The sequence below is a fragment of the Vipera ursinii genome, assembly GCF_947247035.1.
Source record: "Vipera ursinii genome assembly, chromosome: 1".
NCBI lineage: Eukaryota > Metazoa > Chordata > Lepidosauria > Squamata > Viperidae > Vipera > Vipera ursinii.
Window position 1 is genome coordinate 334,727,792 of NC_139512.1, and position 22,750 is coordinate 334,750,541.

General features: G+C 37.9%; 1 protein-coding gene across 1 annotated transcript in view; it reads left to right on the forward strand.

The window, feature by feature from the left end:
• The window catches only part of DTNB (dystrobrevin beta), a 120,317-nt gene that overhangs the window by 4,096 nt on the left and 93,471 nt on the right, over positions 1–22,750 (forward strand). Inside the window, exons 2-4 of the mRNA XM_083360882.1 lie at positions 12,811–12,878; positions 13,573–13,653; positions 19,750–19,963. Of these exons, the coding sequence (XP_083217008.1) occupies positions 12,812–12,878; positions 13,573–13,653; positions 19,750–19,963 (362 nt within the window). The 5' untranslated portion in view covers position 12,811. The remainder of the gene's footprint in view (positions 1–12,810; positions 12,879–13,572; positions 13,654–19,749; positions 19,964–22,750) is intronic.

Sequence of the window (22,750 nt, forward strand, 5' to 3'; positions counted from 1 at the left end):
CTGAGTCAACCTTGAGCCTGGTGGGACTCGAACCTGCACTAATTGCAGGCAGCTGGTGTATATATGATTTTTCTTTTCACCTTATTACAAGTATTTTACAAATATTTTTACAAATACTTGAACTTATTATTTCACAGAATTAGCTAATTTTGTAATCTATAGGGGAAGTTTCCTTGTACTAATTACTGTAAAAAGGCACAGATAATGTGTCTGTAAATTACATGGTATGAGAATGAGCATGCATCTTTCAGTGATAGGCAAGATTTGCTTTTAAGGTAGCATTGATCAGACTCTTGGAAGTTTGAACTTTGCTGAAATTGAAATCTTTTATATCTTTACAGTGTTTTTTATTTGACTATTTTTTAAAAAAATGCTTCCATGTCTATACTAATTAGGGAAAATTTCTTTGAAAGAAGATGTTGAAAGTTGTATTGAAATACATCTTGTGAACTTTTGGTTGCCTTTGTTCGTGTCATTGAAAGAAGAGCCATTCTAGAAGTTATTTAGAAAGCAGAGGAAAAGGTGGCAAATTGAGAAAAGTTAAATATAATTTATATGTTCTGATATTTTTTCATTGTTAAAATTATTTTGCTTTAATTATTTTTATTTTACACCACTGCAGACATGCATAAAAGGATACACAGTATACAATATTAAATGCAGTTATTTAATAAATAGTAAGTGTGGTTCCAACTCTGACTACCATTAGATTCTCATGCGGCCCCGGTATAATGCAATGCAGTGCAACGTAGTACAATATAAAGAAGCTTGTTGTTGATATACATTAACTGTATTATATATTTATATGCTGCCCAATACAATTCCTCTTTATGGCCCAGGCAAGCAAAACATTCAACATGTATGAATTAGCTACTTTCCTACTTTAGAGAATAAAAAATTGTCCTGAAGTGACCGACTGAGTTGCCTTCTCCCTTATTTCAATTGCAGTTGATAGTTATATACATAGACTGGTTTTTTTTTAAAAAAAATTAAGGGATTGTGGGTTTTTGCATCCTCTACCCTCTGAATTTTGAAACAGTGTTGGAACTGGTAACTCTTAAGAGTTGGTTTTGTTATTCTACTTAGTATGCTGTTTTGCAATATAAACTTTAGAAGCACTGAAGCTTCTAAAAGGGACAATGGCTGCAACTGCTGTAGAAGTGTGGCAGATGTGGATATCTAAGAAAGGACACCCACTTCTGAAGGAATGTTTTAATTCTATGGAGAATAAGTTCAGTAAATCAAATGAGAAATATTGTTTGGAGTTGTACACTGGCTTGAATTACAAAGAGTGGGAAGAATGGTACATTTTATGTTGAAAGGTCAAGAGTACATTTGCCCATGGCTGTCTCCCACGTAATAGCAACTCATAGGAAAGAACTTAAAGTTATTTATTTGTAGAATATCTATAATTTCCCACTGCTTTCATTTCCTGAGCAGAAGCATCACAATTTTAGACACTTGAATATATCACTGTTTACTTGCTCTCTATTTTATACTTTTTAATCTTACTTGTAATCCCCACCCAGAAACAAAAAGTGTTATAAAGGAGTAGGAAACATACAACTTCCCAAGATTTACTGAATTTTGCATCCTTTACTATTGATTTGATATTGCTATGATTGAGTACTACTTGTGATTGCTAGAAACATAAACATCTATTGAGAGCAAGATGGGCCTAATTCCACAATGCAAATAATATAGGCCAGAGTTTGCCTTATGTCATGATGTCACAGTGCATTTTTCATTGTCTTTTCATCATTGCAGTTCGTAGCCAAGACTATAGCTATGAGTTATGGTTCAGCAGTGTTTGCTTACCACAGAGAATAAGAGCAACTGAGATCTGAAGCTGTGAATGAATAGAGGTGGCTGTAATTAGCTTAATTTAGATTCAGAGTCTTAAATATATGAAAAGTGGAATGAAAACTAATTGCTTAGGTTCTCAGATCATGCAGAAATGTTAGATACTTTCTGCAATACTTTCTGCAATTTACTGCAGAAGCAGTCAGATTCAATCTACTGCAGTAGCAGCCAAATTCTTTTGGAAGAAAACAAGAAAGAAAAGCAAAGAACTAACTACTACTCCTAATTCAAATTTGCAAAGCCTACTCTGAGCATCATGCTGCAGCCCAATCATAAAAATAATGAAAGCAGTGTTTATCTAGTGCAGTGTCCTTTTTTCCATAGTGGCTAGCCAGTTGTTAAGATTCACCCAAATTAGATATGGGAACAATATCTGTTATTCACTGCATTATAACTGTTGAGGAGATATAAGAGTCATGAATTCTTAAAAATCAGTGAAGCTTTAAAGCTACTATGAGGAAGCCTTGTTTAGTGAAGGCTGTTTGTACAAAATTTTATCAATGGACATCATGCTGACAAATACTCCAAAAATTAGGTAATAAATTGAATGCAGAGTAAATATGTAATTTTATTGATCTTATTAATCAGAAATATAGGCTGCCTTGTTGTTAGTATGTTATTTCACTCTTTCTCCTGGTCCTAAATAGAAATGGATGAAACACACATACACACACACACACACACACACACACACAAAATAAAGTGGGTGCTATAGGCTATCTGGAGACTGGGATGGTTGATTCCAACATAGAGTGGAAATTTGAAACTACCTTAGGCATGAAATCTAGCTCCGTAACCTTGGGTCAGTTACTCTCAGCTGTAGGAAAAAGGAAATGGCAAACTACTTCTGAAAACTTTATCTAGATCAGGGGTGTCAAACTGCCGGCCTGCGGGCCGGATGCATCATAGTGAAACCGCAACCACCACATTGCCGACAATGGCAAAAAAAGTCACGATATCTTGCAACACATCACATGACATTTAATGCTTGGTCTCGTCAAGTGTGACCATGACAAACAAATGCAATCTCATCCTAAATGCATACCTTCTTGTGACATAAATTATTACTGATTGTGGCTCAAGTACTAGCAAATTTCTTAAATAAATGGAAGCTTATTATTTATTATTATTTTTATTTTAATCCCATTTATATCCCGCCCTTCTCCGAAGACTCAGGGCGGCTTACAATTTAAGCACAAACCAATGTGCTTAGCAATAGCCTTCATTCTATGTATATGCCTGCTTATTAGGGCTTTCCCCCCCCCCCCAAGCGGCATTATTACAAAGTCAGCTTATTGCCCCCAACAATCTGGGTCCTCATTTTACCTACCCCGGAAGGATGGAAGGCTGAGTCAACCTTGAGCCTGGTGGGATGCGAACCTGCACTAATTGCAGGCAGCTGGTGTTACTTAAGGAGGCATTAGCCCACTGCTCCACCAAGGCTCCTTATTGATATGAGCGGTTCGAATGCAGTACTGCAGGCTACCTCTGCTGATTGCTGGCTGCCTGCAGTTTGGCAGTTTGATTCTCACTGTCTCAAGGTTGACTCAGCTTTCCATTCTTTTGGACCCCAGATTGTTGGGAGCAATATGCTGACTCTGTAAACCATTTAGAGAGGGCTGTAAAGCATTGTGAAGCGATATATAAGTCTTATTGCTATTGCTATAGAGTTCCACTTTATGTAAATGATAGGAATAGAAATTCATGAATATCAATTTCTAAAATCAGTAAAAATGCTTATTTGGGAATTTGTGGAAATGTACATTTAAGGACAAATACAAGTAGTCCTCGTCTTACAACAGTTTTTTTTATTCGAAGTTACAACAGCACCGAAAAAGTGACTTACCATTTTTCACAGCTATCCCCATTGTCATGTGATCAATATTCAAATGCTTGGCAACTTATTCATATATATGACGGTTACATTGTCCCAGGATCATGTGATCACCTTTTGTGACCGTCTGACAAAGTCAACGGGGAAGCCAGTTTCATTTAACAGCTGTGTTACTAACCTAACAACTGCAATGATCCACTTAACTGTGACAAGAAAGGTTGCAAAAAAGTGCAAAACTCACTTAAAAGTCTCACTTAGCAACAAAAATTTTGGGCTCAATTGTGGTTGTAAGTTGAGGACTACCTGTAATCTCATGTACTTTTTCTAGTGGAGTTGGCAAATACAAAATATTGAACTATAACTTAAAAGGGTAGCTGAATATCATTGTGCAACCGCAGCTTTCAGTTTTGCAAAAACTTCAATATCACGTCAACATTTTGCATGTAAAGCTGATTGATTTTTTGATCACTTGCACTATAACCCTATTACCAGTCAGAGAGAGAGAGAGAGAGAGAGAGAGAGAGAGAGAGAGAGAGAGAGAGAGAGAGAGAGAGAGAGAGAGAGATCAGAAGAATTACTAGCCTATTAGTCTAAATGAAAAATAGATCATTGCAAGAGTCAGGAATCCTAAAGGATATTTAAAAAGGTACAAAAGACCTATAGTTCATTTTTTTTCAGACATTTTATTCTAAACTACACAATAATGGCTTACCTCAAGGGTAGGAAATGATAAACTGCTTGGTGCATAATTTACAAATGTGAGGTCTTCCCAAGAGTAAAGAAGAGTATTTTTAGGCAATGCTAATACTCTTGATGGAATCTAAAGAAAATAAAAACAAGATTTCAGGGCCAGATGGTTACAAAATAATATGGCACTAGACAACCAAAGATAACTGCTTCTTATGTTGATTAGAATAAGCTTGGAAGCAAGTATAATATATTCACTGCTAATATCAGTTCATAATAGGTATATAATCGTTTACAGGTATCTATAAACTGATATCCCCTATCACCTTTATCATTAAAAAAAGATCATTATGATTTTTATTCAGTAAATGACTCTATCTTTACTCAGGCAATAGATTTAAGTGTAATGATGACTGCAGTTGAAAGGCAATTCAAATTGCAATGCCTAAGAAGTGAAGAAGACCTTTAGTTAGGTCCTTTGTGACTCTTCATTGGGCACAGCACACAAACTAAAAACCCCTCACCATTTTTTGATAGAATCCAGACCAGAGGTGGGAGGTGAGTTATGGGGGGTGAGTTATTACCCCCCGTAGATAGGGCTCGCAACTTGGGAGTCCTCCTAGACTCACAGCTTTCTTTTGAAGATCATTTAGTATCTGTGACTAGGGGGGCTTTTGCCCAGGTTCGCCTGGTGCGCCAGCTGCGGCCCTATCTAGACCGGGATGCCTTGCGTACGGTCACTCATGCGCTCGTGACCTCTCGGTTAGACTACTGCAACACTCTCTACATGGGGCTGCCCTTGAGGACCACCCGGAGGCTCCAACTGTTGCAGAATGCAGCCACGAGAGTTGTGTTGGGAGTCTCCCGATACTCCCATGTTACACCTTTACTCTGTGAGCTGCATTGGCTTCCAGTTGTCTTCCGGGTGAGATTCAAGGTGCTGGTAATGACCTTTACAGCCCTACATGGCATGGGTCCGGAATACCTTAGGGAGCACCTGCGGCCGGCATCAACTTCCCTCCGTCCAGTGCGCTCCCACAGAGAGGGCCTCCTCAGGGTGCCACCGGTCAGAGAATGCCATCTGGTGGCCCCCAGGGGGAGGGCCTTCTCTGTGGGTGCGCCGGATTTGTGGAACCGTTTACCGGTTGAGCTCTGGATGGCGCCTGACCTTCGCTCCTTCCGGCGTGATCTAAAGACCTACTTGTTTGAACAAGCCGGCCTGGCCTGATGGGTTTGGGTTTTATTATTGCTTTTAACATACTGTATTTATTGTTGTTTTGTATTGGGCATTATGTTTAATCTTTTCTTAATTTTTGTATCTTTGCATTTTAGTATTTATTGCCCTGTCCAGGTATTGTTGGGGGCAATTAAGCTGACTTTGTAATAATGCCGCTTGGGTGTGTGTGTGAAAGTCCTAATAAGCAGGCATATACATAGAATGAAGGCTACTGCTAAGCTTGTAAGCCGCCCTGAGTCTTCGGAGAAGGGCGGGATATAAATGGAATTAAAATAAAAATAAATAAATAAATACAAATAAAATAATTATTATTATTATTATTATTATTATTATTATTATTATTATTATTATTATTATTATTATTATTATTATTATTCAGCCAGTTCACACCATTTCAGCAGAACCGGTAGCTAATTTTTGGTTGCCCAAACCCAGAATGGACTTCCGGAAGCGGCATCCACACAGAGAACTGGTTGTTCACATATTTGAATCTCACCACTGCTCCAGACTATAAATTATTTGTAACTATTCCAACAAATTCTGTTCAGTACCTATTCTAAAATGTGATCTATATCAGGTTTATCCAGTTTTCCCATGGAAAAGGAGTTTTGGAAAAGCTGGCATGTGTTATTGGATTAGGATATCTAAGGGGCATAGATTTTGTAAGTTTGAAGTATAAAATACAGCATTCTATGCAGATTTGGCATTATGGTATTTGTAATAAACAGATATCACTATTCCAAAATTATTTATTGGTTGAAATTGGGAAGCAGAGGCTCCTGCTTCCTAAAAAAGGACAATTTACGTACCTTCATAACAATGACAAAAAAATGCAGAAAAACGTGTTGTGAATTCTGTTAGCATCTAGTGTCTCTCACAACTGTTCATTAAAAAAGTGTGCTAAAGTAGACTATTATAAAATAAATGAATCTGACCCAGTGCCAGATTCTTCCATGGCATAGATTTTTTTCAGTGGAATGCAAAATCTTGCTTGCATATTTTGTGATTTGAGGTCATCAGCTTTGTCTTTTTCTGCATCAATGGTCAGCACAGTGGGTAACCATTACATTACAGGTAGTCCATGACCCATGATCTAAATTGAACTTACAGTTATGGTACTAAGTCATGCCAGTTTTTAAGTGGGTCACCACATGGCCACATCTGATTTTATGACCTTTTTGCATCAATCACTAAATGAATCACCGCAGTTGTTAAGCAAATGCTGTGGTTGTTAAGCAAATCCATTGTTTGCAATGAGCATTTTTTTGGAACCCAGAAATAACTATTTGTCTGAAATGGTATAGGGTTTCTTGCTTGAGCAGGGGTTGGACTAGAAGGCCTCCAAGTTTCCTTCTGACTCCATTATTCTATAAATGCCACTTTCTAGCAAAATAATGTAAATTGTGTTTATGATCATGGGAAACTCCAAATGGCCATGAATGGGGCCGGTTGCTGAGTGCCCAAATGTAATCATATGGTTGCAGGAGGGTGGCCATTAGAACTTCGAATCCAGATTGTAAGTACCTTTGGGAGATCCGTTGTAACTTTTGTTATTACAACGTCTTATTGGTACTCAGCTATTAACAGAAGTATGTCCAAGTACTGTCTCTACCATCTTCCTAACTGTAAAAGTTCTCCTTTGTTTTCATGTTCCTAATTAGTAAACAGGAAAAATGTCAATTCCAGTTTATTTCAATTTATTTACCTTTACCTTATGTTAATATGTGGTTGATGAATTTCATCTTTCACTGTATAGGGCAGACATGTCAAACTTTCAACGTCACGTGACGTCGTCCGATGTATTGGAACTTTTTCCCCATTGCCGGCAATGGGGTGGGCATGGTTTCCTCATGATGCATCCAGCCCGCGGGCCGGCAGTTTGACACCCCTGGTATAGAGCTTTCCTATGCTTATGTTTCTTATGTCTTCTTATTACCACTCTATTTCAGTTTTGTAGCTTCGGATTTTATTTTCCTGCATGGCAACATCCGCGACTAGATTCCTTTAATATAGCTGTGTCATAAATGCTGTTGGTACTTTGAAGGATCTTCAACTCTCTCTTAGTAAGAAGTCACATTGCTCAATTAAGAGTCTTGTTGGTGACATTTCCTTTTTAAATACGATGCAGTTGAAAATGGAACAAGAACATGTAGCAGGGATATCTAAGAATGTGATTTTAGGAAGAGTAGTGTTCCATTTCTGTTGTAAGGTAGAATATCATCTCCAGGCCAATAACTTAAGTAACTGATTAAAAAAAAGACAATAAAAGCGGGTGCTCCGTCACTGGAGGTTTTTAAGAAGAAACTGGACAGTCACTTGTCTGAGATGGTATAGGTTCTCCTGCTCGAGCGGAGGCTGGACTAGAAAACCTCCAAGGTCCCTTCCAGCTCTATTCTATTCTATTCTATTCTATTCTATTCTATTCTATTCTATTCTATTCTATTCTATTCTATTCTATTCTATTCTATTCTATTATTTTCAAATAATTGCAAATTACAAAATCATTCCTTGGATGTCCAAATGAAAGTTTTTAATAAGTTCTTGAAAGTCTGACAGAAATTGAAAATTTGATTATTTGAACTACAGTTTATTTCCACAACTACTTCTTGCACTAAAACACATACATACTTTTCTGAAGGAAGATAATCACCTTCAGATTTTGGATGTCATGTTCTGGTTTCAGTCAGTCAGAGAAAAAAGGAAGATAAATGTGTGTGATTTAAGATCATTGAGAGCATTTTGTTTGACTCTCGAACAACAATTCAATATCATACTTTGACATAAATTGAAATATTATTTTAAAGTATTCTTCAGTTCTGAAGATTATACTCTAGTTCTTTTCCAACTTTGTATGGCAAAAAGGAACTACTGTAATCTGACAGGCAGTTTTGGCCTGGTCAGCTTTACAGTAATATTTTCAAGCTGTGTGAATTGTTTGTTTCTTTCTGATCTCTCTCAAAATGAATACTTTCTGAACTGAAGCAGAATTGGGTGGGGACTCTGTAGCTCTTGAATTTTTTTCCAACTGTTTTGGGTGTTACTTTGGCAAAATACATGACCACACGTACATATACAAAATTGAGATAAGTTTGTTCAGACTGCAGAATGATGTAATGATAAAGCAGGATTAATTTTTGCATGAATAAATTTAGAATTAAATACATGCACTATGCACACTTGAATGCAGATATTTTCTGTAAATTCCCCTGCCAAGGCATTGAAAATCTGATTGTGTGATTTATTAATTTGATATGGCTTGCACATCCAAAGAATGTGATGTGTTTGGTCGCCATATTTTTTGAATTTAAAAAAGTAGCCATGCATATGAGTTTTACAACACGAAAAAAAGGAAGAAATTCTCCTGGAAAAAAATTATCTAGCTCTTTTGTTGTTGCAGATCAGAGCGATGTCACAAATTAGTTTGGTTAGACAATGGTAGTGGAAATACATTATTTGGAAAAATATTGCAGTAGAATAAGTTAAGAACAATTGGCTCATATTCTTATACAAAAACTAAAAACAAAGCAGCAGTTATATTCCAGTTTTTTGTTCAGTTACTGTGCTTATCTAAGAAGATCTAATAAGATCTCTAGAGTAACTACATTTTTTCCCTTCTGTTCAAGAGACTGCCTGGACAAATCCCTGAATTTTGCTTGGCAAGGTTTTTCAGAAGTGGCTTTCCATTGCCTCGAGGGACAGTGACTAGCCCAAAGTCACCCAGCTGGTTTTGTGCCCAAAACAGTAGAACTCACATTTTCCTGGTTTCTAGCCTTAACCATTATACCAAACTGGCTCTCAAGAGCAAATGCATGGGTGAATATCATCTAAAAGTAAACCATCAGCTTCTATCACTGTTAACTAGTTTGAAATAGGAGTACAATTTGGTCTTTTTTATATGTCTGTGGGAAGAAAAGTGTACAGTAGTAGTTTTAAAAAGTGAATAGTTATGATGTCAACTAAAGTTAATTCTCAACCTACAGGTTGTGTAGGAGAATAAATGGCAATCTGTACTTAGAGTATTGTAAAATTTATTTTAAAAAGGCAATTTAGTCATGCAGTAGCTAGTGTTCTATAAACTCAGAAGATATAATTAAGATTATACATCCTACACAGACTAAATCTTTTGCTGTTGTAAGACAAATAAACAGCCTTAAAAAGAATCAAATGCATTTGTATTTGTCTGGGACAACAGAAATATAGTTTTAATAGTATCAAAGCTCCAAGATTTGTCCAAACCAGGATCTACTGCTTCTTTTTCTTATTGTAAATCAAAATTTGAAGCCATGTTTTATGACTTGAATTTTTTTTTAAAGATTGAACTATTAGTTTAAATGTTAGCTTTCAAAATGCATATTCTGCTATTTAGTTCAAAAATGAAAACATATTTCACTGGACTTCAAAATAATCTCCTGTCCTATTGTAGTGCATACTATTCAATATGTTTGGGAGGAGGTTATATTCACTGAAAGAATAGGCTGAGACTACTCTTTGATTCAACATTGGGGTAAGAAATCCAGTAACCATATTCACATTTAGGACATGCAGACAATGGTAGCCTTTCACTTAGGTACCCCATCAGCCGATCCTTGAAGTTATAGCATATCTAATCACAAAGGGAATCACATCTAATAGCTATCTTTGTAACCTTTCATTTCATGAATTTGCCTATGCATCACACCAAAACCACACCCACATTGCTGGCAATGGGGGAAAAGTCGCGATATGTCACGTGACGTCACGTGACGTCGTGAGTATGACATGCCTGTTGTAGTAGAAATTTTAAAAAAAGTTGTTGGAAATTATTTCTGTGCATGTGAGGAGGGGTTTTTTAGTTATATTGGACAGAAACTGGTTCAGCTTTGTAGATTTCAAATTGCGTTCAGAATAGGCATTGGTTTATAATTGGTAGTGACTGCAACTACTCATGGTACAGATAGTCCTCATTTAATGACCAGACATTTAGTATCTATTCAAAGTTACAACAGTGCTGAAAAAAGAAAATTATGGCTGGTCCTCGCACTTACAACCATCACAGTATCCCAGCAGTCACATGATTGTAATTTGGGCGCTTGGCCACCAGTCATGTGATCAGCATTTGTGACCTTCCCAGCAAAGTCATTGCTTTTGACTGCAGCAAAAAATAGAGTAAAATCAGGCAGTTATGTGATGACTCACTTAATGACTACATCATTTAGCAACAGACTTTCCAGTCTCAATTATGGTTGTCACTGGAGGACTACCTGTATTTATTAAAAATGCAGTAAGCCCTTTTTTTAAAGCTTCTGTGTGAATAGGAAGGTGAGCTATTCTAGGGAACCAATTAAAGTTAATGTGAATTTTAAAGCAGGCACAATTTTTTTCAGGCTCACAAGGAAATTTTTCTTGGGACATGTTAGACAATTGCTAGCTTAAATCCCGAAAAGCATGCTTGTCTCACATTGCAATATGATTTCATATTGGAACACATGGAGGATTTGGATTTAGGGATTAAATCAGTGTCTTTGAATTTTTCAAAAATATTGCAAAATAGGCCGTTACCTACAGCTGATGAGCTCCAAGAAGAGCGAAACCTGTTAAAATAGGTCCTGTAGTATTGGCCTTAATGAGCAGTTCTTGGCATGGTCATATCTACCCCTGCCTTTTTAAAATTCTTCACAAATGAGCAAACCAGAAAAATTCTAAACACAGCCTGGAATCAACTATTAGTGCTGGAGTTTATTAGGACTTTACCTAGCATTCCTGTTGATCAGTAATAATAATAATCTGGCTGTTCTGAGCAGTTTTCTATTTTTCTGCATCATGCTTTCCTGTTTTGATGTGCAACACATTTTTCCTGATTTATAATCTTACAAGAGAAATGAGATGACAAACGTTAAATGTTTTTAGGATTTAAAATTCCAAAAACATAACTGGCATATCTGAGAAAAAATTGGACAGATACCACTAGTTTGGAATAACTGTTCAGGTAGTCCTTAAGTTACAACAGCCATTTATTTGGACCATAGGATTCCAAGTTACAACAACATTGAAAAAAAATAAGACTTACAACCAGTCCTTTCACCAACCATCATTGCAACATCTGTGATCAAAATTTGGGTGCTTGGCCACCAACATGCATTCACAACTGTTGCAGCCTTTCGGGTCATATGATTGCCGTTTGCTTCTGAGAAGCAAAGTCAATGAGGAACTTGGATTCTCTTAATGATTGCATGAGGATTAATTTTATTTTAACTGGGGTTTTTACTTATACAGGGATAAATTTAATTTTTTTTAAACTTGGTTTTTTAACTTTTGTATTTTGGTTTTTAATTACCCTGTAAACCACCCTGAGTCCTCCGGGAAAGGGTGGTATATAAATGTAATAAAATAAAATAAAATAAATAAATGATTCACTTACCGGTAACTGCAGTGATTCTCTTAATGACATTGGCAAAAAAACTGTCCTAAAATAAGGGCATGGCTCACTTAACTGCCTTGCCTGTTAACTGCCTGTTCCCAGTTGTGGTTGTAAGTTGAGGCCTACTTGCAGTATGCATGTATAAATGAATGAATGAATGAATGAATAACAATTGAAATTGTTACTAGTGATTTTGAATTCCTGGTTGTTGTTTTTTTAAGGAATGTGATAGTAAAAAAAGTTCTTAACTATACTTAAGGAATATCATATAACTCTTTAATCTTGATACACTCATTTCTTAAACAGGCTTCATTATTAAAAGGACCAACCATCTGTTTATAGCCGCAAGATATTTTTTCCAAAAATACCCTCACCATGAAAATTATAATTGCACCATTAGGGGCTTTATTTAATAGAAATAGAAAGAATAGCTTGTGCTCTAATGCAGTGTAGGAAGAAGCACATATTTCCCCTTTTGAATCTCCCAGCCCAACAGTATGTTAACTGTTCTTCTAGCTTATTTGCTGGTGGTTGCGGTAGAAAGTTAATTATTATGGATCTTTATTAAAACAGAGGTGTGGAAATGTCTTTGAACTTCTGGTATTTGCTTCCTGTTCTGCATAGTTTAGCTCAGTTAGTATATAGTACTCTACATTTCCCAAGTGGTTTCTTTTGGTTGTTTATTTGGCTGTTTTCTGCCATAACAGATGAGTAATGAAAGAGTTGGTGAATTTCTTCTTGATATCTAAATTCTCTCCGAACAGCCTGCTAAAATCCTAAATTGGTTTTTAGGATGATTGAAGAAAGTGGAAAGAGGAGAAGGACGATGGCAGAGAAAAGACAGCTCTTCATGGAAATGAGTAAGTAGAAGTCTTAAAAAGTTTGAAACTTCATTTAAAAATGTGTTGCAGCTTCTTCAAAGATGTAATCAGATCCTGTTTCTCCTAGAATTATTACATTGAAATAACAGGGTGTTGTTTCTTGAGAGTTTATGCCAGGGGTCTTCAAACTTGGCCCTTTTATGACTTGTGGACTTCAACTCCCAGAATTCCTCAGCCAGGCATGTCTAGCTGAGGAATTCTGGGAGTTGAAGTCCACAAGTCATAGAAGGGCCAAGTTTGAAGACCCCTGGTTTATGCCCTAGCTTCAGTCTTTAAATAAGGGTGGTGACCTTATATTACCTTTTCCCATTCCACATTTATTTCTCACTGTGATGATAAATTTGGATTCTAGAATGTACTATTTCATACTCCTTATGCAATGCCACATAAATGCAAAATAAATACAAAATGCAAAACTGCCACAAATAAATATTCTTTTTAATATGGTAATTAACCATACATTGTTTACTTTTTATATGGTGGAATAATTGAACACACACGAGAGAGGGTGGAGTATGATAAAGAATCAGTACAATCCAGATAAGAGTTTACAACTCCTTAAGGATTAAGTTTCTAATGTAGTTGCAGTTGGACATCATAATGTAATTAAAGTCCTCTTTTCATTTAAAAATTGAAATACATGTGGAGAAAGCTCTTTGCTTTTAATTTGTAGGGGCTCAGAATTTTGATGTTATCCGACTGTCAACATATCGGACTGCCTGCAAACTCAGATTTGTGCAAAAAAGATGTAATTGTAAGTAGAAAACATGACTCTGGAGGAAAGATAGAACTTGATAAAGACATGTTTCAAATTAACAGTTCAAACCAATTTTTCCATTATGATGAAAAATGTAAACATTTTGAAGTGATAATAGAAAATGAAAAAAAACAATCCTACTTTTTCTGTTTAGTGGAAGAATTTTCGGTTACAATGCTTTTCAGGTTTGTGTAGGATTTTCACAAAAACTAATATTCTAAACATTTTGTTGATACACTATCACTGGTTTGATACAAAATACTAAAGACTAAGCCTGAATTAACAAAACACAATATTTATTTTATATAAATGTGTGTTTATATGGTATGTTATGTTCAAGATAAAAGGTATGCTTTTTATTTGTTTATTTACGTATGTACAGGTATACCTATATTACCTATGTCCTTACTGACCATTTGTTCAATGACTGTTTGAAGTTGTGATGTCACTGAACAAGTATACTTATGACCAGCCCTTGAAGTTCTGGCCATTGCAGTGCTCCTGCAGTCACCTGAGCACCATTTAAGTGCTCATACTTCCAGCAGTTGCAGCACCTTTCCTGCTAGCTTCCTACAAACAAAATGAATGGGGAAGATGGTGGGGAAGGTTGCAAGTTGCTTTGGTAAGTTCCCCACCCTTCCTGCACCCTCCTACCTTGAGCCTTCCTGCACTCACACGTACCTACCAGCAATCTCCTTCCCAGCCTCCCTATGCTCACACGTTCCCTGCTCCCTCCTTCCCAGTCTTCCTATGTTGTACACACCCTGCACCCTTCTTCCCTGACCTTCCTGCACCTGCACACACCTCGCACCCTCCTCCTCAGGCTTCTCTATGCTTGCATGCACCCCACACTTTCCTTCTTGGATCTCCCTGCTTTTGCATGCACCCCCGCATCCCACCCCCAGGCCTCCCTTGGCTTGCAGGCACCCCACAGCCTCTTCCCTGAGCTTTGTTACATTCACATGCACCTCATATCTTTAAAAAGTCCCTTCCATCAAATCAGCAGTGAGTGCAATAAATATATAATAGCTTAACACGATGACTTGGTTCAGCCAATGGATAAACAAGCTAAATTTCTACAGTATGATGGACCTGGACTATAAACTACTGATTTCCCTATTTCCTTATTTCTAGCATGTTGTAAACACTCAGTACTTCAGAAATGCTTTCTTAACCTACTGTATTCTTTAATAGATAGAGGTTGTAAATTTCCCCCTTGAAATCCTAACATATTGGCATTTTGTAAAGCTGTAATGACCTGCTTGTTCTCCTAGGCCTTGGGATAAAATGGATGGAGCACTTTGCAGGATGTTTTTTTTTAATGTATGTGTGTATCTGTATTGTACACAGTGACCAGTTACCATCTTGTTTTGTTTTTTGTATTGTGTTTTCATATTTTATTATGTTGTGAGCAACACCTAAATTAAATTAAACGATGCAGGAATAGACCACAAGCTGCATTAATGTTGGGGGAGGTCTCCGGAAAATAAGTGGGAACTCCTCACATGTAGGCAGCTTTACATTTTTGGAGTAGTTGAAAGTATCTATTTTAGGACTAACATATTGCTTAGATGTTCCATTTCAGAATGCTAAGAAATTATGCCTTTGGTTTTCAGTAGTCATGATCACTAGGGTCAGGCTGAGAAATGAAAACTCGGGCCGTATGCAGCGCTGGGAATGGGTTGCAGTACAGTCAGTCCTTGGTTTATGTTTATTTGTTCACCAAGTGTTCAAAGTTACAACTATGCTTTTTAAAAATAGGTATACGACTAGTCCCCAGAGTTCTGGCCCTTGCAGCACCCCTGCAGCCACAATTTGGGTGCTCAGGTCACCAGCTTGTGATTACAACATTGCAGGGACGATGCTCATGTAGTCACCATTTGATAAGCAAGATCAATGGGAAAGCTGGCAGGGAAGGTCATAGGTTGTTCCAGTAATTCATCCTTACCCGTAGCAGCCTCCATCCACATGCAGCCTCCATCAGCCCCATCTAGGCCCTCCTCTAACTCATACATGACCTGCACCAGGCCTCCCGAATCCTTCCCAACCTCTCTCAACTCATTCATGGCCTACACTGGGCCTCCCAAGTGATTCTCTCCTTCTCTTGACTCATATGAGCCTTGGTGGAGCAGTGGGCTGATGCCTCCTTAAGTAACATCAGCTGCCTGCAATTAGTGCAGGTTTGCATCCCACCAGGCTCAAGGTTGACTCAGCCTTCCATCCTTCCGAGGTAGGTAAAATGAGGACCCAGATTGTTGGGGGCAATTAAGCTGACTTTGTAATAATGCCGCTTGGGGGTGTGTGTGAAAGCCCTAATAAGCAGGCATATACATAGAATGAAGGCTACTGCTAAGCTTGTAAGCCGCCCTGAGTCTTCGGAGAAGGGCGGGATATAAATGGAATTAAAATAAATAAATAAATAAATAAATATGTGACTTGCGCCAGCCCTCCCAGGGCCTATACTGGCCCCCATCCCTCCACAACACTCCCTTACTCCTTTCTTGGGATCCCCACCCTTCCTGCTTACCAGTCTATGCATCTCGCGATTTTGATGACAACCAGGACTGCTGGGATTGTCATGCCTAAGCAATGTGGTCATATGGCATTGCACTTTATGACCGTAGCACTTAGTGAGGGCAATGTCCCAACGTCATCATAAACCAAAGAATAGCAATAGCACTTAAACTTATATACCGCTTCACAGTGCTTTACAGCCCTCTCTAAGCAATTTACAAAATCAGCATATTGCCCAACAATCTGGTTCCTCGTTTTACTGATTTCGCAAGGATGGAAGGCTGAGTCGACCTCAAGCTGGTCAGGATCGAACTGCTGAACTGCTGGCAATCAGCAGTTAGCAGACGTAGCCTGCAACACTGCATATTAACTACTACGCCACCATGGCTCATACCTGTACAATTTTCTTTTTTCAAAAAAATAGGGGAGGGAAGGGGGAGGGGGGAAATGTCTATTCTACCTGCTGAATCTAGACAGGGGAAAGTGAAAAGAAAGGATATGAGTAATAGATTTAAACTTCATCTGTGCTATTTACAGAATTTGACAAAAGATCTGGGGTTTCTTTTAGACGCTGTTCACAGCAATCAGAATTTAGAAATATTGTCCTAACTTATCACTTGCTTCTGTTCACCTCATCTTGACTTGATTATCAGGCACTGAAAAATGCAAGTGTAACAAAGAGGGAAAAAGATACTTCCATCTCGGTTGGTATAGATATCTTGAATCTTTTAAATGTAATCCAAAGGATTTTTCATATGTTCCAAATTGACTGCTATCAAATGATGGTGATGTGGAAGTTAGAGAAAATCCTCAATGTTTACGTTGTTGTTAGTTGCGAAGTCATGTCCGACCCATCGCGACCCTATGGACAATGTTCCTCCAGGCCTTCCTGTCCTCTACCATCTTCTGGAGTCCATTTAAGCTCACGCCTACTGCTTCAGTGACTCCATCCATCCACCTCATTCTCTGTCGTCCCCTTCTTCTCTTGCCCTCAACCTTTCCCAGCATGAGGCTCTTCTCCAGTGAGTCCTTCCTTCTCATTAGGTGGCCAAAGTATTTGAGTTTTAGCTTCAGGATCTGGCCTTCTAAAGAGCAGTCAGGGATGATCTCGAGGACTGACCGGTTTGATTGCCTTGCAGTCCAAGGGACTCGCAGGAGTCTCCTCCAGCACCATAGTTCAAAGGCTTCAATTCTTACCAAAAGGCAATGTTTACATACTTGAAAACAAAGGTGTCTGAATAATGGTAAATCCTGTGTCAGTGGAGAAAGTTTTGCCATTCATGAAATAGAAGATAGTATTCAATGAGGATTGTGTAGTCTAGTAGTGCTCAAAATACCTAAAGAAGGTGCAATGTACAATTTTGAAGATATGCTGAAAGGCAGGGCATGGAGAATATGCTAAGAGGAAGTATGTGTGAATGATAATTGCATTATGTGGTACACAGCACATTTTTGTTATATGTTAAAAATAATGTTGGAAGAAAAGGGTGTATTAATGAATACATAGTAATACAGCATCAAGAAAGTGTGGACGACGGTATCAGAGGAATAATTTGGGGTAAAACTTCTCACAATGGAGAACTCATGTTGGCATAGCCAACATGATTGTGTTCACTGAAAGAAAAAAAAAGTTATCTATGGTTAATTATTAACTTTTGGAGCACAGCCTGACAGTTTCATTCGTGAAGTCACAAAATTGTAAGGGTCATGGCACCGTGAATTTTAGAATGCTTATTTTAAGAAATTAATAGGTAAACATAGGTTATTTTTGTGAAGGAAATCTCTGCAATTTTTATTATTACAACATTCTTTTCTAGAATAATTTTTTTTAAATATATAGCTAGGATTGTAACAAAGGGTGTATCTATTAGTAGCTATAAAATCATAGAAATATAAGAGGCTGTTTAGCCCTGGAGTCCAACTTCTGGCTTATAGCAGGAGTTAATTACTAAAGCATCTTTAACAGATGGTTGTCTGGCCTCTGCTTGAACATGTGAAAAGGAACCATCACCGCCCTGGATAATTGGCACCACTGTCAAGCTGTTTTTATAGTGAGCATGCTTTTTCCTAACATTCAGCCAGAAACTCTCTTCTTGTAATTTAAACCCAGGAATGTGTAAAATTTACTGATTTGATAGTGGAATATTCTGGAGAACTTTCTCCTGGACCATGCCATTCTGGAACATCATGTCTGGGAAACTTCAAATTGCTTCTGATTTGTGGGATTTGCTTCTGGAAATCGCTAAATTATCTAGTATAGTAGATCAGAGAGGGAACGGAATGTTTGGTAGTTGAGTTTTTTTATTTTAAATTAATCAGTTTATTTAATTTACTGAGGCATATATGTTGCTCCAATCCAACAGCTTACTATCCCTAATTAATTTATTATTCCATGAAATAATGTTTGAGATGACAGAGGACAGACCTTGACCATATGTATGACCCTCCTGTAGTCTCCCCTCCCTCCCCCGAGGCTAGACATTTCCAGTTCTTTCCATTTCTTGTAAGTTTCCACTCTATGATTCTCCTATTCTCCTATCCAGTTTCTTTGCATCTTCCTGAAATAGTGTTTCTCAGAAGTGGATAAATACATCAGGTAGCCTCAGACCAATGTAGAATATAATAGTAATATTACTTTCTGTGAATTAGAAACTATATTTCTATTGAGGCATTAAAAAGCCTCATTTTGTCTTTTTGATACCGTAGTTAAGTCACACTGCTAGTTCAGCTATAATTCTGAGGTCCTTTTCACACATTTTATTACCAAGGCAGATATTCCCCACCTTGTATCTATCTATCTACCTATCTCCTTCCTTCCTTCCTTCCTTCCTTCCTTCCTTCCTTCCTTCCTTCCTTCCTTCCTCTTTCTTTCTTTCTTTCTTTCGTTCTTTCTTTCTTTCTTTCTTTCTTTCTTTCTTTCTTCCTTTCTTTCTTTCTTCCTTCCTTTCTTTCTTTCTTTCTTTCTTTCTTTTTCCTTTCCTTTCCTTTCTTTTCCTTTCCTTTCCTTTCTTCCTTCCTTTCTTCCTCCCTCCCTCCCTCCTTCCCTCCCTCCCTCTCTCTCTCTTTCTTTCTTTCTCTTTCTTTCTTTCTCTTTCTTTCTTTCTTTCTTTCTTTCTTTCTTTCTTTCTTTCTTTCTTTCTTTCTTCTCACTTGATTCTGATTTTATCTATAATACTTATATCACTTGGGGCTTATATATTTTTGAGTGCCTATTCTGGGTAGAATTTGCTTGCCTAGTACAAATAAACAAGAAATTTTCCACTTATTGTAAGGTGTGGCAGCAAAATTACATGGAGCTGAACATTTTTCATTGAGCTCCCCCTCAGGTGAAAGTAACCCCCATGCTCATGGTTATTCAGAAACTTGTTAAGATGTAGCTTTTCTAGATGACTTTTGGAATTTGATTTTGGTCTGAGTCAGACATTTTGTTCATTATTTAATGTTATTATTCTTGCTTTTGATTGTTGTACATATTGTATAATCCCTTAATTATTTACTGCTTAGAGTCCATGGATTGAAGCAATATAGAAACCTTATAATTATTTTTGTGTAATATTTTTAATATTTTTGTTTTTCCAGTACATCTTGTGGATATCTGGAATATGATTGAAGCCTTCAGAGATAATGGCCTTAACACATTGGACCATAATACAGAGATCAATGTATCTCGACTAGAAACTATCATTTCCTCCATTTACTATCAGCTGAATAAACGCCTTCCATCTACTCACCAGATCAGTGTGGAGCAATCCATCAGCCTTCTCCTCAACTTCATGATAGCAGCATATGATAGGCAAGTGGTTTTGTTCTTGAAGCAATCTATGTTTCTTCTGACCAACAATTATGTAGGCTGGAATTAGCCTGAAGTCCGTACCCAAGTTGGAGCCTGGGTCAGTAGAGGCAATCTTAGCTTTTCTAGCTAGGGTTTGTTTAATCAGTTGAATAGTCAATAGTCAAAACCAAAGTTTTCAAGACAAGAATTTTCTTATAGGTAGTCCTCGGTTAACAACAGTAGTTGGGACAGAATTTCTGCTGCTAAGTGATATGGCCACATAACTGAGTTGCTTAGTGACAGCAGTTGCAGCACTTCCTCATTGCTGTCATTAAGCAGCAACTGAGCCATCCTTAGTACTTAGTGAGTACATCATGTGGTCAGTATTTGTGACCTTTTGGCTTCCCCATTGACTTTGCTTGTGAGAAGCTGGCAAAGAAGGTTGCAGATGGTGATCAAGTGATCTCTGGGATGCTGCAATGGCCAGAACTTCAAGAACTGGTCATAAGTACTACTTGATCAACCCCATTGTAAATTTGGTCACTGAACAAGTGGTCATTAAGCAAGGATTGCCTGTATTTTTCTTTTTTCTTTTCCCTTGTGTGTCTTTTAGATTGTAATACTGGTAGTGGCAACTGCTTTGCTTTTCCTTGACTGTAAACTACTATAGTAAATGCTATGCTCTCTTTATTCAGATGCCTTCTATTTAAGATATCAAATTATGTATGTACTTGGTAGCCAAAACTTTTTTTCCTATTAGTCATTGCCTGATGAGGGTGCCTTTCCTTTTTCACTGGGCAACTGGCAAACTTTCCTCCCACATAAGGGAGAAGACTTAGTAGAAGAGCAAATGGCATTGTTCTGTACAAATAATAATAATAATAATAATAATAATAATAATAATAATAATAATAAGAAGAAGAAGAAGAAGAAGAAGAAGAAGAAGAAGAAGAAGAAGAAGAAGAAGAAGAAGAAGAAGAAGAAGAAGTTGGAAGGGACCTTGGAGGTCATCTAGTCCAACCCACTGCTCAGGCAGGAAACCTTATACCATTTCAGGCAAATGGCTGTCCAGTCTCTTCTTAAAAACCTCCAGTGTTGGAGCATTCACCACCTCTGGAGGCAGCTTGTTCCACTGGTTAATTGTTCTAACTGTCAGGAAGTTTCTCCTTAGTTCTAGGTTGCTTCTCTCCTTGACTAGTTTCCATCCGTTGCTTCTTGTCCTGCTTTCAGGTGCTTTGGAGAATAGCTTGGCTCCCTCTTCTTTGTGGTAGCCCCTGAGATATTGGAACACTGCTATCATGTCACCCCTCACTCTTCTCTTCGTTAAACTACACATACCCAATTCCAGCAACCATTCCCTATATGTTTTGGCCTCCAGCCCCCTAATCATCTTTGTTGCTCTTCTCTGTACCCTTTCTAGAGTCTCGACATCTTTTTTACATCGTGGTGACCAAAACTGGATGCAGTATTCCAGGTGTGGCCTTACCAAAGCATTGTAAAGTGGTATTAGTACTTCACTTGATCTTGATTCTATCCCTCTGTTAATGCAGCCTAGCACTGTGTTGGCTTTTTTGGCAGCTGCAGCACACTGCTGGCTCATATTTAAGTGATTGTCTACTAGGACTCCGAGATTCCTGTCACAGTTACTACTATTGAGCAAGGTACCACCTATACTATACCTGTGCATTTGATTTTTCCTGCCTAAATGTAGAACCTTACTTTTTCACCATTGAATTTCATTTTGTTAGATAGTGCCCAGTGTTCGAGTCTGTCCAGATCCTTCTGTATCTTAAGCCTATCTGCAAATTTGACGAGTTCCCCATCTATCCCCTCATCCAAGTCGTTAATGAAGATATTGAAAAGCACTGGGCCCAGAACAGAGCCCTGGGGCACCCCACTGCACACTTCCATGTAGATGCAGTTCCATTGAGGACCACACGCTGAGTGCGGCCTGTCAGCCAGCTACGAATCCATCTGGTGGTGATGCTGTCTAACCCACATTTTTCTATCTTATCAAGTAGTAGGTTGTGATCTACTTTATCAAATGCCTTACTGAAGTCCAAGTAAATTATATCTACAGCATTCCTCTGGTCCACTAATTTTGTCACTTGGTCAAAGAATGTAATAAGATTTGTCTGGCATGATCTGTTTTTGACAAACCCATGTTGACTTTTAGTGATGACTTTGTTTGCATCAAGGTGTTCGCTGATTTGTTGTTTGATTATCTTTTCCAGAATCTTCCCAGGTATTGAGGTCAGGCTGATAGGTCTGTAGTTTCCTGGATCTATTTTTTTCCCTTTTTTGAAGATGGGAACTACATCAGCTCTCTTCCAGTCCTCTGGTAGTTCCCCAGTGCTCCAGGATCTATGAAAAATATAGTTCAGTGGTTCTGAGATCACGTCTGCCATTTCCTTGAGAACTTTGGGATGTAATCCATCTGGTCCTGGTGATTTGAACTCGTCTTGGCTGGACAGGTGTTGACTTACCATTTTTTTGCGTATCTTAACCTGCGTTTCTATTCTGTTTTTTATGGCACTGGTTTTGGTAGGTTGGACTGTTTTTTCCCTTTGTGTAAAGACAGATGCAAAAAACAAGTTAAATAGTTCTGCTTTCTCCCTATTGCTTGTCACCTTCTTGCCACTTTCCCCCACTAATGGACCAATCATTGTTTTTTATATGTTGAAAGAAGCATTTTTTGTTATTTTTGACTTTGGTCGCAAGCCTTAGTTCATTTTGAGCCTTAGCTTTCCTCACTTCATCTTTGCAGGCACGGGCTATTTGCTGATATTCTGACTTAGTTATGTGCCC